At 32.6% G+C, this 17,626-nt stretch overlaps 1 protein-coding gene across 1 annotated transcript in view; it reads left to right on the plus strand.

Moving 5' to 3' along the window:
* ZDHHC17 (zDHHC palmitoyltransferase 17) overlaps positions 1-17,626 on the plus strand; it is an 89,820-nt gene that overhangs the window by 61,959 nt on the left and 10,235 nt on the right. Inside the window, exons 9-15 of the mRNA XM_019653203.1 lie at positions 2,485-2,627; positions 3,982-4,082; positions 11,344-11,468; positions 12,504-12,566; positions 15,246-15,339; positions 16,211-16,294; positions 17,315-17,472. Coding sequence (XP_019508748.1) covers positions 2,485-2,627; positions 3,982-4,082; positions 11,344-11,468; positions 12,504-12,566; positions 15,246-15,339; positions 16,211-16,294; positions 17,315-17,472 — 768 coding nt within the window. The remainder of the gene's footprint in view (positions 1-2,484; positions 2,628-3,981; positions 4,083-11,343; positions 11,469-12,503; positions 12,567-15,245; positions 15,340-16,210; positions 16,295-17,314; positions 17,473-17,626) is intronic.

Raw genomic sequence — 17,626 nt, forward strand, 5'->3', positions numbered from 1 at the left:
AATACAAGTCATGTTTGACTTCTGCAATTACAAGAGATGCTCAAAGTGGTTACCATCAGTGTAATTTTAATTGTTTTTTCCTTTAAAATGTGTATACATTTTTTGACACCGTCTGTATTTGAACATTTCCATAATAATAAAATATAAGAGAAAATAAATTTCTTGTATCTACAAAAGCAGTGCATCAGTATTAGACTTAGAATTATTACAATATGTATGGTACACGACAGCTTGGAAAAAAAAATCTAGAAATCGCATACATAGGTATTTATCCAAGTGAAGTGAACTTATGTTACACAAAAACCTGTATGCAAATGTTTATAGTGGCTTTATTCACAATCATCAGAAACTGGAATCAACCCTAAATCCCTCAGTTGGGGTAATAGATTAAAAAACTGTGATGCGTCTTATAATGGAATACTACTCAGCACTGAAAAGGATCGAACTTCTGATACACACAGCAACGTGGATGAACATCGACTGGCTTCTCTGTGTGAAAGAAGCCAGACTTTAAAAGACTGTATTCAGAATGATTGCACTTATATGACGTTCCTATAAAGGAAAGAGCATAGGGACAGAAGCCAGATTAGTGTTTGCCAGGGGCTGGGAGTGGGGGCACAGGGTTATTTCAGGGCTTGATAGAACTGTTCTGTTTTGATTTCTGTGCTAGTTACCCAACTGTGGATGTTAATCAAAACTCAGAGAACTGTACACTAAAAAGGGTAAATTTTACTATATGTAAATTTATCTTAATTTTTAATAGTGAAAAAGTGTGGTTATTGCTGAGGGAAAACAAACATCTTGACTAAAAATAATCTCGATTACAGATAATTTAGAAAATACTATTTCAAATGACACATGTCCACCTTCTGTCCTACCAACACCCAACCCACCCTTACCTGCTACACACTTTTTCCTCCCAGTTATAAATTTTCTCTAATGTCTTGATATAAAATGCACACATGGGCTGGCTGAGTGGCGCGTTGGTTAAGAGCTGCTTTGGGACACCAGCTCTGAGCAGCAGGGCCCCGGTTCAGATCCCACATGAGGGCCAGTGACACTGCACCCTCTATAGCTAAGATGATGAACAACAGCTCTACCTGGAGCTGGGCTGCTGTGAGTCACTGGCGACTGCATAGGCTGCAGTGGCGCTGGCCGGCAGTGGGCGTGAGCTGCAGTGAGCCGCCGTGAGCAGCTGTCCAGTGGCCAGCAAGCGACTGCCACACCTGGGAAGAGTGCAATGATAATACCAACATGGGCCCGTGAAGTGACTTCCTCCACAACTAAGACTGAAGAACAAAAGGACAACAACTTGACTGTTCCCCTTCCCCCAATTCCCCAATAAAATCTTTAAAAAAAATTAAAAAAAATAAAATTCGCACATACTGGAGATGCAAAAACAAACTGGAAGGATTAGTTATTTTACTGCAGCATAAAATTAAACTCTGAAGTTGATATGTTTAATTATTAATCTAAGTTAAAATTACACATTTAGTTCAGAAAATGAATTACAATGGTTGAATTCTGAAAGACTTGGCCATTTATATGAAAAAGTATTTATTTCACTAGAAGCCAACAGTATAAAAGCGGTGCTAAAAAAGTGTAATATAACCTTAGCTTTCAGACAGGCAAGTATTCAAGGAGAAAAGTGATATTTATTTACACTCTGAGCTTTGTTAGATCACAGCTGGAATATCTTATATAGTTTTGTCACCTAAGGTAACTCGAGAAACTTGATAGCTGCTTATAAGTTTGTGAAGGGCTGTTATATGGAAGAGGCATAGACTTACTTTGTGTTGCTCTGATAATACAGTTGTGGTAGATGTTGTAAGGAAGTAGATAGGGTTTTATACTTAGAAGTATGGACTTTCTAACAACCAGACTGGTATAAAGATGAGATGGAACTATCTCTGGAGTATTAAGTACTCTGCTTTGATATGTTTCAGAGGCACATATTCTCTCCATTGTGTGGCGTCTGGTACCCCATAGATTGGTTTTATTCTCTATCTCATTATATGGTTTTAATATACTGTTTATACATATCATTCAAAATGTCTTCTCCAGACTAAGCATCCTTGGTTCCTTTATCTGATAGAGTTCTTAGACCATCAGTCGCTCTGTTGTCCTTGTCCCTGGTTAGCAATGTCTTGGTAAAACGGGATGGAATGCATCATATACCATTTTCTAGCCTGTCCACATGTTAGCAGATGGTACTGCTCTCTTGTTTAGGTGAATACCTAGACCCAGTTCTATAATTTCTGTTCTCATTTTCTGCATTTTAACCAAATACTTTAAAATTATTTATTACCTGTCTGCAGAAGACAGAGGCCAACACCTTGAATAGTATCTGCATATAGTAAGCATATTTGAATGAAAAATTTCACTCTCCATTGCATGTTTTCACAAAGGTAACTTAAAAATTGTTCACATTGAGGTTATTTGAAACATGCAAAACTTTTTGACTAATTGTTTTTTTCTGTACAGGAATTTCGACAGAAAGTAATGCTAGGAACTCCTTTCCTAGTTATTTGGCTGGTTGGGTTTATAGCAGACCTAAATATTGATTCTTGGCTCATTAAAGGGCTAATGTATGGTGGTGTTTGGGCTACAGTACAGTTCCTTTCAAAGTAAGTATTGTTTTTAACTATTTTTAACTGAACATGAAAGAATATAATTTGGATACTGCTATATAAAATTAATGTTTTGTATGTTTAGAACACTGCCTTTATGTAACATGTTTGATCTTAATTTAATGTTAAAGAATTTTGGCAAATTTATATGTGAAATATTTTAAAATTTTAACATTGTTAAACTGATTCTAAAGGTGCTTTCAATGACAGTCTAGCATCTAGTTTTTAAGGCAAAGACACAAATTTTAGAACATTTCAATAGAAGTGGACTTGAGTTTGTTGAACTCTAAATGTGGTATACATATTGCTTATTTTAGGTAAGTATAATGCTGGAGCTTACTTTTCCATAAAAATTATATTTTCTGTGGTCATAGACAGTATGCAGAAAGAGATTTGATTTTAGTAGCAAGGTAAAGTCTAAGCATATAAAGTAGGCTCAGTTTATTATTTTTTTTAAATTTTCTCCTTTTTTCTTTAAATATTATGATCATTCCTTTTCTTCTGTCCTTAGATCCCATTGCCCTAAAGTTGCCCATCCAGCAAACCTGGGCGGGTGTCTAAGATCCAGAACTTCCCACCTAACTTCCACTCCTTTAGTACTTGGGCTTTACCAGAATTTGATAAAAGGAGTTTTGAAAATAATTCACACAGCGATGAGAATGGCTAGTAATACACCAACGTGTTGACAGTCAGGAAAGGGCTTAATTCTAGGCAGTTAACCTCATTAGTGTTTCTAGGAGCTTTGAGGGCTGCAACAGATAGGAATTCACCAAGACTTTCTAGTTAGCCTACATTGATGCTTGATCCTGCTTATGTTTGATAAAATTTATTAATATTTATTTTTCCTGAATTCTACATACTGTAAATAATGACTTTCAATTTCACTGATCTAGCAGTTGAAAAGATGTACCAACTTAACAGGAATATGTAGGTAAGGAGAAATGATGAAACAGGAAAACTTGAGGATTGTTTTGTACTTATTTGTCAAAACTATAATACATCTTGGGTGAATATAATAAGCTGAATGATAGAGCTACTATACTAAAGTTGAATTTTTGATTTAAGAACATAGGAGTATACTGAAATTTTGAAATTGAAAAGTTAAGTGGAATATAATTTTAACTTTTGGCGAATTAAAAGGACCTTCAAAATCTTGCTGAGTCATTCAGCTGTGAATTCATTTGTTATTGATTACTATGAAAATAGTCTTGGTATTTAAGCATCCAGACTTCTAGATTTTGGTTAAACCAGACTATGATACAAAATGTGTGTTATTTTCATTTAAATATGTAAATACTCATCTTTACAGTGAAATATACAGTTGAAATTTTGTAAAACTTGTGTTTTACAGATCCTTTTTTGATCACTCAATGCATAGTGCATTGCCCCTTGGAATCTATTTGGCAACCAAATTCTGGATGTATGTGACGTGGTTCTTCTGGTTTTGGAATGATATCCTTTGGTTATAAAGGTTGTAGCTAAAGCAGTTTTTTTTGGTTAATTAAATAAATGTTTAATAATAATTTAACATTAGAATTGAACTACTCATGATTAGCTACAGTAGAACAGTATTTCTAGAAAAATAAGTATGAATTAATGAAATATTGTTTTTAAAATGTTTCATATTGAAGAGATTGCTTTTGAAAGCTGCATTAAATAATAAATAAATAATAATAATAGCTGCTATTTATTGAGTGTTTAAAGGGCATTTTCTTAAATACTTCGTATTGATTGAATACACATTTTTATGTTAGCATTGTTATCTCCATTTTAAAGATGAGAAAATTTAGGCTCAAATAGGTTATCCTTGCCCAACGTGACACAGCTAGCCTCTGGTAAAGTTGGGATCAAAATATATATGTGTCTGATTTTATAACACATATCCTAAATCTTTCTTCTAAACTGTGATTTTTGTGTTTTAATATCAAACTAGTTCCTCTAAATATTTTCTTAATTTTACAACTCATTTTGCTGTGGTAGGTAATAGTCAATTTTCTCTCTTGCTTCATGAAAAGCATATAATGCTGTATCTTCAAATATTTGCTAACTTAAGCAAATTATTTCAAGGTAGTATGCTTTTAAAAAGTAATATAATTTCAAATTGTAAAAGTATATGTGCATGTGTATATATCAAAGAAGGCCAATGTCAATTTTTGATATTTTTACATGGCAAAAGTTCGGTCAGTAAGATAAGTCTGAATTATTATAATAAAAGCACATGTTTCATAAGTGTCTGTTAAGTCATTTTTAAAACATTACCATAAAGGATATAAGATGTGCTTTAAACGAGATCGGTTTTCTGTGACTATAACTATCCTGAATGATTTTAATTAATACTTGGTCTCACTTCACAGTCTTGCATGTTATCATACTGTATTCTTTTTAAGTTGTCTTGTGTTATAGTTGAAATACAAAACATGCTTATTCTTGAGCACAAAGCACAATTGTAGCTTGTAATTCTTATATTTTTATAGCGTTATATGATTACTTTGTAATTCTTGTATTTTTTATAGCATTACATTATTACTTTTAGAAAGTATAGTGCTTTTAAATACTTCTTAGCATAAATACCTATTGGAATTTTTCCATGTGGCAGTTTTCACTAGCTTATTCTGCCTTGTGTTATACTTTGACATAAAAGTTATATTTCAAAGATTAAGCATTACAATTGTCTTATGGGGACATTTAGTATGAGTGAAACAGATTTGCTTGTTTTTATTACCTCATCTATTTTAAATTTATAAAAAAGCACTGACCACTGAAATAACTTTATTATGCCAGACATATTTTCTAACTTTATTTCCTAAATTGGATAGTAAATTGTGTTCAAAAAAAAATTTAGATTCCTGTCTCAAAATAATTTTAGACTGTTGCTGAACTCTTAATATATTATACATGTAAGTGGAAAAAAGCAGGAAAATTAGTAAATTACCGAATAATGAAAACTTTATACCAGACAGTTTTACATAGCATACTTTGAAAATGTTTTTTCTTTTCTTTATTTGGATATAGTAAAAAAGAAAAATATATATAATGCAAGTTTCCAGAGCTGGGGTGTTGAGACTGTGAGAGGTAGCTTTTAAAGGGACAGCCAGAATTATCAAGTCTATTTAACTGTCCTGTTTGAATAATTCTGCCTTTAAATTAGATTGGTATATAGTTAATTTTTAAATACACTGGATAAATTGGACATGTTAATTTTTCAAATAAAAATTGTAGTATGAGAATACTATGCTTTATACTTGTTTGCAAAGGAGGGATGATCATAGTGTTGTCTCTGAGAATTCTTGAAAAGATTAATATAGTTTAGGACATACCTGACATGTAGAGTGCTAAATAACTACCTGTTATTATTTATATATGACTTTTTAGATCTAAGTTTGTGTCTCAATGGGCTTTAAATGTGTATTTACATATTTGAATGTTTGTGTATATATGTCTAATACTCATGGAATGTGGAATGAAATCACAAATAACTTTCAATTCTGATTATGAAAAAAATCTTTTTACACTTTTCTGTGTTATCAAAGAACCATATCTCTAGGTTCTATATGATTTCAGAGCTATATTTTTTATTTTTCACTATTAAATTTCTGAGGCCAGAGAGAGATACTCAAGAAACCTTTAGGAAGGGAACAGTAAAAAGTCCAGGTTAATTTATAATGGACACACAAAGGATGTTAGACAGGACAGAGCCATGGGGTTCATGATACAAGGTATTGATTAAGGTGCAGAGATAAAGTGGCAGTGTTATCAGGGACTACCTCTTTTGCTGACTTCAGTCTCCTTGCTGTTGTTTCTACCAGTTTGCTATTGCAGTTAATGACTATGTATGTAATGAAAGCTGATGAGACTAGTTTTAAAAAATAGAATTAGTCGGCTTTTATTATTTATTAAAGTCATTGTGAACACCTGTTGCTCCTCCAGGAAAAAGAAGGCTAGATTCCTGTAAGTAACTTTTTTTTTTTTTTTCAACTAACCTGGTACCTAATCTTTTTTTACATGTGTTTCTGTTTAAACACCAAATTTAATATTGGTTGTTGATTAACCTTGAACTTGTGGCCAACAGCACTCTAACCCATGTCTGAACAAAGCATATCTAACACACGTGTTTTCTCTGTAAGGCCCATCACAGCTTACTTGCACTTAGGAACATTACACAGCACTTCAGCACTACACTTCGAGGCCATTTTAAAAGGCAGAATCACCAACAAAAAGCACAAAAATTTGAAAAATATGGCATAAATAGACCATGAAAAGGACACTTGTTTAGATTATGAGAACTGACATTAGAAGGCAGAATATCACCTTGTTCAATTCAGCTGGGACTGGGTGTGTAGGGTGACTCATATTATGTGCCACAGTGTGCAGATCCGTAAATGGCTGCACAAACACTGAGTATTGACTGGGGGTTACAAATAAATTTGTGTGAGTAGGCATGACGGTCACCTTTATTTTATGTCCTTCATAATGTGATACCCAACTAAATAAGTGTTTTATGGTGATAATAAATTTTATGTTGATATAAACTATTCTAATAAATATGTTCTTATTCTTTTTTACTGTCATTAAATACTGTCATTAAATAATTATCCTCCCATTGTGCTCTATACATTTATTCAGTGCTTTTGGTTTATAGCTCTTTGATGTTATTTTACTTGGTTCTCAGAACAGTTCTTTGAGATTATAAAAGTCTCAAAGAATTATATTTGTAAAACTATTTTTCTGACTGATGGGAATATTAAGATTCAGAGAAATTGTGCCTCTTGCTCAAAGTCATATAGGTAGGTGATTATCAAGAGCCTGGCGTAGAACCCAGCCTTTCAACCGGATATAGTGTGTCCTCCAGTATCCTCATACTCTGAACATAATGTTAAGTTTGTAAACTTCCCTGTAAAGCAATTTGGCATCCTCTAGAAAGAGCTTTAAAAATGCCCTTTGATCTCTTAATCATTCATAGTAAGTAATCAGAGATAAGATCAAAGATTGATTTACTAGGATGTTTATTATAGTACTATTATAATAGGGAAAAATGGAAACAACCTAAACATCCAGCCTGAAGACAGTAATGCTTTTATCAGTTACACTACATCTGGTATGGGATAAAATAGCCATTAAAGGGCTTTTCTAAGACTTAATGATATGGGCTGATACTTAGGATTATGATAAGTGAAAAAACACTAAATTATATTTAAAGAGTGATTCTAATTTCAAAATGCACAAAGGTTATGAACTGGAAGAGAGTACATGTAATTTTAGCAGTGGTTATCTTTGGATGTTGATTCATGAGTGCTTCTATTTTGTTTCTTGTCCCTTTATTTATTTGAAAATTTTGTACCTTGATCATGCTGCTTCTATAATAATCAACTATAAAATTTACTCTTATGGCCAGTACAGTCAACTGTGGTTGGCACCACTTTTGAATTATTGATGTAGGTTATTAGAAATTATGTGTGTAAAAATAAATTATTTTTTCATTCAGGTTTTGAGTTCAATTAAGTTTTTAAAGTAAAGATAGGTATGAAGAACTTCTAGAGCCTGGGATGATTACACATGTAAAAATGAAGAGAGTGCAGAATTATCATTTTTACTATTCTATGCATTTTCCTCTTAAGCATTTTTTTCTATAGTTTACTCTTAAGACTTCTTCAGTTTTCTGTGTCTCTTTCCTAGTTTCCTTCTAATATCCTCTAAATTTTTTAATACCTATCTTCAGGTATCCAGTCATCAACTTCTGTAAATTCCAACAGTATTGCTACAAATATTCTTGTATGTGTATCTTTTTTTATTTTTTGTGAACAGGTGCAAAAGTTTCTCTGAAGTCATTGAAGATTTTTTTTTTAAGTTCTTATGTATATTTAACTACTTTGTGTAATGAATAACATGAGAGGAGGGGTTGGTCTCTTCCTTTTTGCTTATAGAGAAGTCATTGCCCCAACACACCCTAGCCTCACTCAGTTGCAGTATCAACCTTGACATTCCTGGTTTATCCAAAGTGGCCACCTTCTCCTAGGTCCTCACATGGCAGGAAGAGAGCAAGAGATCTCTCTCTCTCTCTTCCTCTTAGATGGCCACAGTTCTGTCTTATTAGGGTCCTACCTCTATGACCTCATTTAACCTTAATCACCTCCTGAAGACCCTATCTCCAGATGTAGCTACAGTAGAGGTTAGGACTGCAACATAGGAATTTGGCATAGGGGTAGGTGAGAATTCTGAGTTTGTCTTCTCCTCTACATTTTTTACGCTAATTAATACAGGTGGAGGTGGGATTAAAAACTTCCCCAGGCAGCCTGCCTCACCAGAACCTTCTGTCCTTGAAGTCTAGTTTGAACTTTATGGTATAGTGTGGCTTGTCCCCTTTCCAGAGCTGTTCTGGTATTTTGTGGGTCAGTTAGTTGGTTTGACTTGCTGTTTTTGGTTCATTTTGTGGGGTGTTATGGTAAGTTAGAGATGCAGTTCACAGCAGGCATCAGAATAACATTCAAGTAGATTATAGTTAAATGTAAAAAAGATTTCATAAATATTTAAATGGAAATATTGATGACAAATATCTATTTAATCTCTAATTGGAAGACTGTTTAAGCATAAGTGCAAATTAAGACAATAAAATAACACTTTTGCTTCTAACACGGCAGCGTATTTTTCTTCACTTAGTGGTAATGCAAATGTAATAATCAAATATGTGTTGCTAGTGGGGTTATACATTGGTTTATCATAAATAGTCTGACAATGGAAAATATATATCAAGCCTTAAAAATGTTCACACCCAAAAATATTGTTTCCATAATATTTAATGACCTAGGGCATTCTGCTGAGCACTTTGGGGAGTCAGAATAGCATAGAAAATAAGAGACTGAATTTTAATACCTGCTGTACCTCTAGTTCACTCTGTAATCTTGGACTACCTAATTAACCTCTGCCTCGGTTTTATCATCTGTAAAGTGGGGATAGCAGGATTTATCATAAAGTTCTTTTGCAGCTTAAATGGCACATAGTTGATAATGTATTATTTATTTTATTAATGTTAATAAATACATTGTGATCCCAACTGTGATAAAAAAATGCAGTGTCCCCCCAAAAGAAGTTACCTCTGGGTTGTGGATTTATTGGTTTTGTCTTTATACTTCTTAATGTTTTCTGGATAAGGGTTGTTTTAAACCTTTTTTATTTTTATTATTACAAAAAATAACCATGCCATTTATAGACTGCCTGGTTCAGTTAAATTTTAAAAATTAGCTGGTCTGACCTATTGCTAAAGCCAAGTTCAAACTACCATTTGAAGATATCTAATCTCTTTACTTTTAAAAGAACAAGCAAAGAAACTCTTGCAGTTCATTTTTTGATATTTAATTCCTGATTGTCCCTTTTAAATGTGTAGTCAGTTATTGAGCTAGTAGTTAGTTCCCTGCAAATTTCATCTAGACTATAAGAACCTGACCTATTTATTTACATGGTACCAACTTTTTGAAAGTGTGACAATAAGTAAGTTACTGCCCCTGAAAACTGCCAGTGTTCAGCATTCTTTTCACACACATTTAGCCAGCTTTATTCTCAAGGTATTTTTAGCTGTTGGAACAGCTGAAAATTTGACCTCCCATTTACTCTGTCTGTACCAGTGCACTTTCTGAAATAAGGATGGCGAAAGTTGGGAGATACAGGGGACTGGAGTAAGATCGCTTACGCGTATATGCAGGTGATTAATTACCTTTTTTCTTCTTCCTTTCTTCCTCCTGTATTTTAAGTGGTTATTAGTGGTTTGGCATTTACCAAACAAATATAAGATCATTTTATTCCAGAAGCTGTTCTTTTTCTGTGCTTCATAAGAAATGTAAACAGTGTGTATATGTGATAATGTCCAAAATTCTTGCAAAATTATTTTATGATACTTGTATCCACATAAAATCTTGAAAATGAATTCTGAGTATTTCAGGTATTCTGTGTCTCAGAAATGTATTGCTGTAGCAACACTGCCTTTTTTCCCTAGTGTTACTTAAAATAGTCTTTAATTCGACACTTGTATTTATAAATGCCTAGTACATTTCATCTATTTTTGTTAGATAGAAAAATGTGAATGTAGAAACTATTTCTGTTTTAAGCAACTTTATAAATAACTTCTAAAATTAAGGTCAACTTGAATGTGTTCCAAAAAGGCAATGGAAAGAATTTAAAAACAACCTTTTAAATACATGTCTGTGATATCTGAAGTGTTTGGTAGATTTATAAAGATTTTAATGCATGTAAATAAAGTAGTATGTTAATAACTTTGAACATGAAAAGTCTCTTCATTTTTGTCAAAAGAAATAATGATCATTTTAAAATGATGTGTTCCATGAATTTTTAATGTATTCACTGACTTTAAAAATAAGACAAGCCTACATGATTTAAAGTTTATAAAGAATTCACATTTTTACTTTTTACATTTAGTTATGAACATATTGAAAAATGTTCCTATTTTAATGTAATAGGTAAACCAGCTTATCTATTTTGATGTAATAAATAAACCAGCTTGTGTAGTAGATGTAATCTATATTTCGATGTAATAGTAAACCAGTTTGTATATTAGATGTAATCCATTTTGATGTAATAAATAAACCAGCTTGTATTTTTTGATTGGTAGGTGGGTTTTTTTTTTGTGGTAAAAGTTTATGAATTATAAGTTTACCTATAAGAGTACATTTATCATTGGTTCTTTAGATTCCTTAACTTTAGGCACATCTCAACTTTTTATTTATCCATCTTCCATTCCTTGCCAATAGTGTTGCACTTTTCTACAATTTTGGGAAATCTTGGAAATCAGATCCAGGGATAATTAAAGCTACAGAAGAACAAAAGAAAAAGGTAGCTAGATACAATCTGACTAGTCATGTATTTCACTGCCAAATTATCAATATTTATAGCAGATATTAGAGTACAAAGGAAGAAACTGTCTTACAGAATTTAAAGAAGTTTCAAACCAAATAGATGATGTATAGTTGGTGCTTACGCTTGGTGCTCTTGTGATGCGTGTCCTTACACTTCCATGACATTTTACAGTTTTATGTTTCTCTGATTTTATAAGGCTGTGTGATTGCTTTATGGGATGAATACAGTGTTTTATACATCTCTGTAAACCCTCAGCAAATAATATGCATTTAGTAAACATTGAATGACTGTGTAAAATGGAAGGCCAGTAAATTGGCACATAAAGCAGATATATTGCTCCAATAATTGAAATATTTGTATATATAGTATGATCCAGGGCACCCCTCACCTATAGTGCAGGTACTTAGGAAACCAAATTTATAATCCAAAGATATCAAGTAAGTAGAGAATTGGATTAGAGGCAGTTAGATTACTTTAAGAGCTATTTTATCCAGTTTCTGAAAGCAAAACAAATCCTGATGAATTATTTGTGTCTACCGTAGACTAAAACAACTGACATGTTATGGTCTAATCCCCATTTCCAGGCTACCTAGAGATTGTTGCTCTTATGTCACAGTATTCTTCAGACATTACTGCTAATTGGTTTGCCAGGTTTTCTTAGTCATAATCCAGTTCTGAAGATTCAGTTCTTTATTGGACTTAGTTTTATTTCCATGTCTTAATTATCAGAACCTATACAGACCAGTGATTAGGGTAGGTAACTTAGTTTTATTCTCAGGAATATTTCCATAACTAAGTTTAGGGTTGCCTTTTCATATATCCAAGAAATAAAATTTCTATATTCATACTGTAATGGAATAGCAGAAGTAAATGAACAAAAGGTTTTATTTGAGCTGAAAACATTGGTTAACTAAAGATGAACATCGTGTTTATTGATTGATATTGATGACACAATAGTAGGTGAACATAGTTCAGTTTTGAATAAAATGTATATATGTTTTTAATTCACAGACAATAGTTGAACTTGCAGAGACAGGAAGTCTGGACCTCAGTATATTCTGCAGTACCTGTTTGGTAGTATTTTTTTCTTTATTCTTCCCTCTATCCTCCCCTAGCAATGGCATAACATAGAGGGTGTGGGGACAAGGAGAACAGTTCCTTTTGCTGAGCACATTTCATGCCTGCCAAAAAAGTGGTAGACCGTGGTCCAAGAGGAAAGATGGAAAAATGATGTCTCCTTCCCAGTGTATTTATTTCCACGGGTGGTAGGACTTGACTACAGTTTTGATTCAGAAGATGCCATTCATTTGTATTCATTCTTTCTCTCTCTTAAAGTGTAATTCAACAAATAAAAAACTAAGTAATGAAGTGTTTAAAATCAAAGATTTAGTATGATTCCCTAATAATATAGCTTTTCTAATTACATTTTAAGAAAATGTATTATATTTAAAGGTCATAGTGGGAAAATTCATTACACAGCTTTTAAGACAACATGGCCTCTAAACTGGTTCAATCTGTATTAGAGTATTATGCAACTTTGAGTACTGTTTCATCATTGATATTAAAAGTTGACATCTTCAATCAGGTCATAGATAAAGATATATATGAAATAAAATAGCATTTACTTATGGAATCAGATATAGTAATATTGATGTTTTATGATTATAGACATCGAATTTTTATAGAATAATACTGTTTAGTGTTTTCATTATTTTCTGTTTAATTTTTATAATTAGTTTTTGTGAAAAATATATGAACTACTATAATGATTACACCATGTTTTTATACGTGGAAATTGAAATATCCTCAAATCATACTTGAAACTAAACACTCTTTTATACCTTTGTTATACATTGCAACTGAACTAGTATCTTAACATTTGAATAATAGTAAAATAATTAGTTTAGGGTTGTGGAATGACTTTTTGAAACTGAGCTCTAATGCTACAGATTCTTTGTTTTACTTAACGTTTGAGTAAACAATAATGATTTCAAATATTCAAAATATATACTGCTTTACTCTTTGTAGCAGCTTTAGTGTGCTGACTAAATTCTTTTGTATTTTCTAAGCATTCTTTAAAAAGGTTTTTGTTTCTATACTTTAAAGTGCATAATTTACATGATTGGCATTCTTAACATTAGAATGTTTTTATACGCTGGTATTCTGTGGAAATATTCTGTCTCTTAAAGTCAAGAATGCATTGCTGATGTATTTGTCATATGGCAAATTCTTTATAGTCATTCAATACAGTTTCATTGTTAAATAAATATTTAATGGCAAGAACAAGACTTTTTGTCATCATAGCATAAACATTATATGCTATTTATTGTAAGCTGTGTACTTCTGGATAATTTAGTGTTGTAAAGAACATATCCTATTATAAAATGATTCAGAAGTATTTGTCATTGTATGAGTATTCTTCACTTTGATAAATAAACAAGTCCCGAAGAAGACACGTGTAGATTAGAATTTCCTGAAAGTTAATTACTCTGTAAGTGAACTGAGGAGACTTACTATATTCAGGAGCCTTGTGTCAGTCCTTAGTTCAGGATTCACTGATAAGTGAATTCCCAAAGGGGGAATGTAGCTGAGGGTTGGCAGTGGGGGTAGAATTTGTTTGATACATCCTGCTGCTTTGTCCTAAATAGATTTAGTCTCATACCTGTGCTGAAGAATAACTTGCCCTTTTCTTTAGTGCACAGATCATTTACGTACACGTAAGAACTACATAGTCCACCTGTGCCTTTTTCTTAGTGCTGCAAAATAGTGTATAACCTTATGCAAACTATTAGGGAAATGGCATTGCTTTTGTGGAAGCACCAATGAAGGATGTTATAAATTTTGTTTCTGGCCTGGGTTAATAATTCTCTCTGTTATGCATCCAGCATTGGGACCTACCAGTCCTTCGAAGATCACGAATGAGTTCTTGTATTCACTTGGCTGATTTAGAATAATGTAAAGTAAAACATTTCACAACACTTAAAATATTAAGACATCATAAACATGAATTCATATTGCCTGTCAGGAGCTCAATAATGTATTTTATGGGTTTTTTGTTTGTTTGTTTTTTCGTTTGTTTTTGCAAGAAGTAGGGACTACCTAAACTTCCTAAGCATGTTGTAGATATGGCCATGCATTTCAGCAGAGTACAAGCTGTACCTTAATCTAAGTTCACAGGAGGCACTGCAAAAGAAAAAGATGTGTAAACTTATTTTATACTGGATGTGTCACTTTGCAAAGACTCATATATTAAATGATTTTGAATTTTAAAAGCCTTTTTTATTCACTTCTGACTTCACCTTCCTTTTACTAAGGAAAAATTTCATTTTATTAAAGAGCAATTAATATCACGACCATTAATTACAATAAATTTTAATTTAGAAGCCTGGAGAGTGATGTTTTTATTCAGAAATTTGAGGGATATGAATTAAATATAGTACCATTCATTGAAACAGCTAATTGGTGTTTGGTTCTTAATCATGTTTGCAAATTGCCAGTTATACTCCGTTCTTAAGAGCTTGTATTCTAGAGTAGAGGAACCTTATCCTTTTCTTCTTTGTTGTTGCAGTTGATATTTTGTTAAATCAAACAATAGTGATTTTTGTTTGGTTTTTTCCCTTTGGAAACCTTGGTGTAAATCTTTCCAAAAAGTATAGCTTTATTTTTTCATAATTGTATTTTGAGAAAATAATTGTTCAGCTTTCCTCTCTGAGGTATAGTGCTTTTCATAATCTTTTACGTGCCTATTAACAGATACGGAAACCAGTGAGGTCCAAACATTGTGGTGTGTGCAACCGCTGTATAGCGAAATTTGATCATCATTGCCCATGGGTGGGTAACTGTGTAGGTAAGTTTTATTAGTAATTTCTAAATATATTGTTCATTTAACTTATTCTAGGTAATTAATAAAGTACAATATTAAAGCAGAGAGTAGAAAATTCATTCTTGTAAACTACCACACCCTCCTGTTCCCCTAATTATCTTCTAGTTGACAAAGCAGCAACTCAGTTGAGTGAGAGGAAGAAAAAGTTATAATAAAATCATTGTCTAGAAAGGATTGATATCATTTCTCTCAGTTTTTTTCCATACCTGTGCTTTCCTGTTTTCTCCATTGGATAATAGTGAAATTGATAAGGAGGCAGATAGTATTGGTTTATAGCTAAACGAGAGAGGGTAAAAAATACTTGAAAGGATATTACGTACAGACTCAAGAGAGGAATGACAGCTAAGAACTCTACATACCTCTGTGTTCAAGAATGATGTAATCTGAGATGAACTAAGTGATCTGAGAGATGGCCCTGGGAATTTTAAGAGGTGACAGCAAGGAACCATTACAAAAATTGGGTGACTCTGTTGGGCAGAAGCTTTTGAAAAATTGGATTATAAAGTTTATAAAAGTAAAGCTAAAATAGGGTTATCTTAAACATCACAAGGCAAACAGTAGGATTAAAGCTCAGAATACTGATTTATTTGGTTCATTGGGGCTCTTGCCTTTAGTCTCATCGTGTGTGTATAATTTGTAAGCATTCTTATTTTAGGACTTTTATTAAAACATTTATTTTCTTGAGGAACATTTTCTAAAGTAATTAATCTATGTGATATTGTCCAAGTTACACCTTTCATGACAATCCCCCCTACCTCATCCAACCCTCCCTAGTGTATTTCCAGTTGTTTTTTTCCTAGCTGAAAAATTTGCTTCTTTCTGTGTTGTTCTTTAGGTGCAGGCAACCATAGATACTTCATGGGCTACCTATTCTTCTTGCTTTTTATGATCTGCTGGATGATTTATGGTTGTATTTCTTGTGAGTACAATTAGCTTTTTCTCTTAAAACACAAACGTTTGCATATCATGCTTCCCATATTAACAAAAAATATGATGACAAAAATCTTAACTAAAATTATGGTTTGGAGCACCTCACTGCAATGAAGCATAAAGAAAAAAATAGATAATAGAACTATCAAACATGTTCAACATATAATATAAGCAACAGAATGATCAGTTAACTACCTTTTAATATGTTTGTCTCCTGAAAAACGTGTTGACTTTTAGACTTTGAAAAACTTGTGGGTAAAGTACACCAACATTTTTCACATCACTTGCTTGCTTTACTTTGGTAGGTGATAGATTTTTATGATTGTGCTAGTTGTTTTTCCTTACCAAACAGTTGGGAAAATATAGTTGAACTTTAGTTTGCACAGAACTTGAAATATTTTGATGACTCAGGTATAACAAGTATTGCCTATTAGTGAATATTGAAAGGTATTAGAAGTTACTCTTTTAAAAATAAGTTGTAATTCACTTGCTCATATGTGCTTAGTATCTTAGATGAAATGATGAGTTTTTATTGTTTTGAGATCGTAATTTGGAAAGAGTTTAAATTTGGAATATTTTAGTTACTATGCTTTAGGACTTGGTGGTACTTAGCATACAGATGTATTATCCTAGCTTAAAAATAAGCCTTGGAAGGGTGATTTCCTGGTCCTCCTAGTTCGACAGATATTAAGAATAACCTCTGTTATTGCCCTAATGAAAAAGAAGGCTACCTCCTCAAACTTACGTAAGAAATACCCATCAAATAAAAATTATATATTGTTAGAGTACAATTCTTTGTTAAGATTGGTTGCTTTTTACATTGCTGTCTTTGATATGTTTTTCCACTAATAATTAGATTATTTCAGAGTATAAAAAAAATGGCATTGAATGTCATTTATTAAAGCTATACCCTTGGATCATGTTTTTTAACTGGTGCCTACCACAAATACCTGCATGGGGTACTTGGATAATTACTGCGTAAATGTGAGCACATCTGTTCTGATTTTAGACTGGGGACTCCACTGTGAGACCACTTACACCAAGGATGGATTTTGGACATACATCACTCAAATTGCCACTTGTTCACCTTGGATGTTTTGGATGTTCCTGAACAGTGTTTTTCATTTCATGTGGGTGGCTGTATTACTCATGTGTCAGATGTACCAGGTACGTGCAACTACATTATTTATTCTTTGGTGTGCTAATTGAAAACTTACAAAATTCACTCCTTGCTTAAAAGATAATCTATTCTCTTTCTAACCACTCTTACTTTTTAGGGATTAAAATTTTAATTTACTTTTGCTTTCTACCTTTCTCTTTC

This window comes from Hipposideros armiger, unplaced genomic scaffold, assembly GCF_001890085.2.
Source record: "Hipposideros armiger isolate ML-2016 unplaced genomic scaffold, ASM189008v1 scaffold_199, whole genome shotgun sequence".
NCBI classification, from domain to species: Eukaryota; Metazoa; Chordata; class Mammalia; order Chiroptera; family Hipposideridae; genus Hipposideros; species Hipposideros armiger.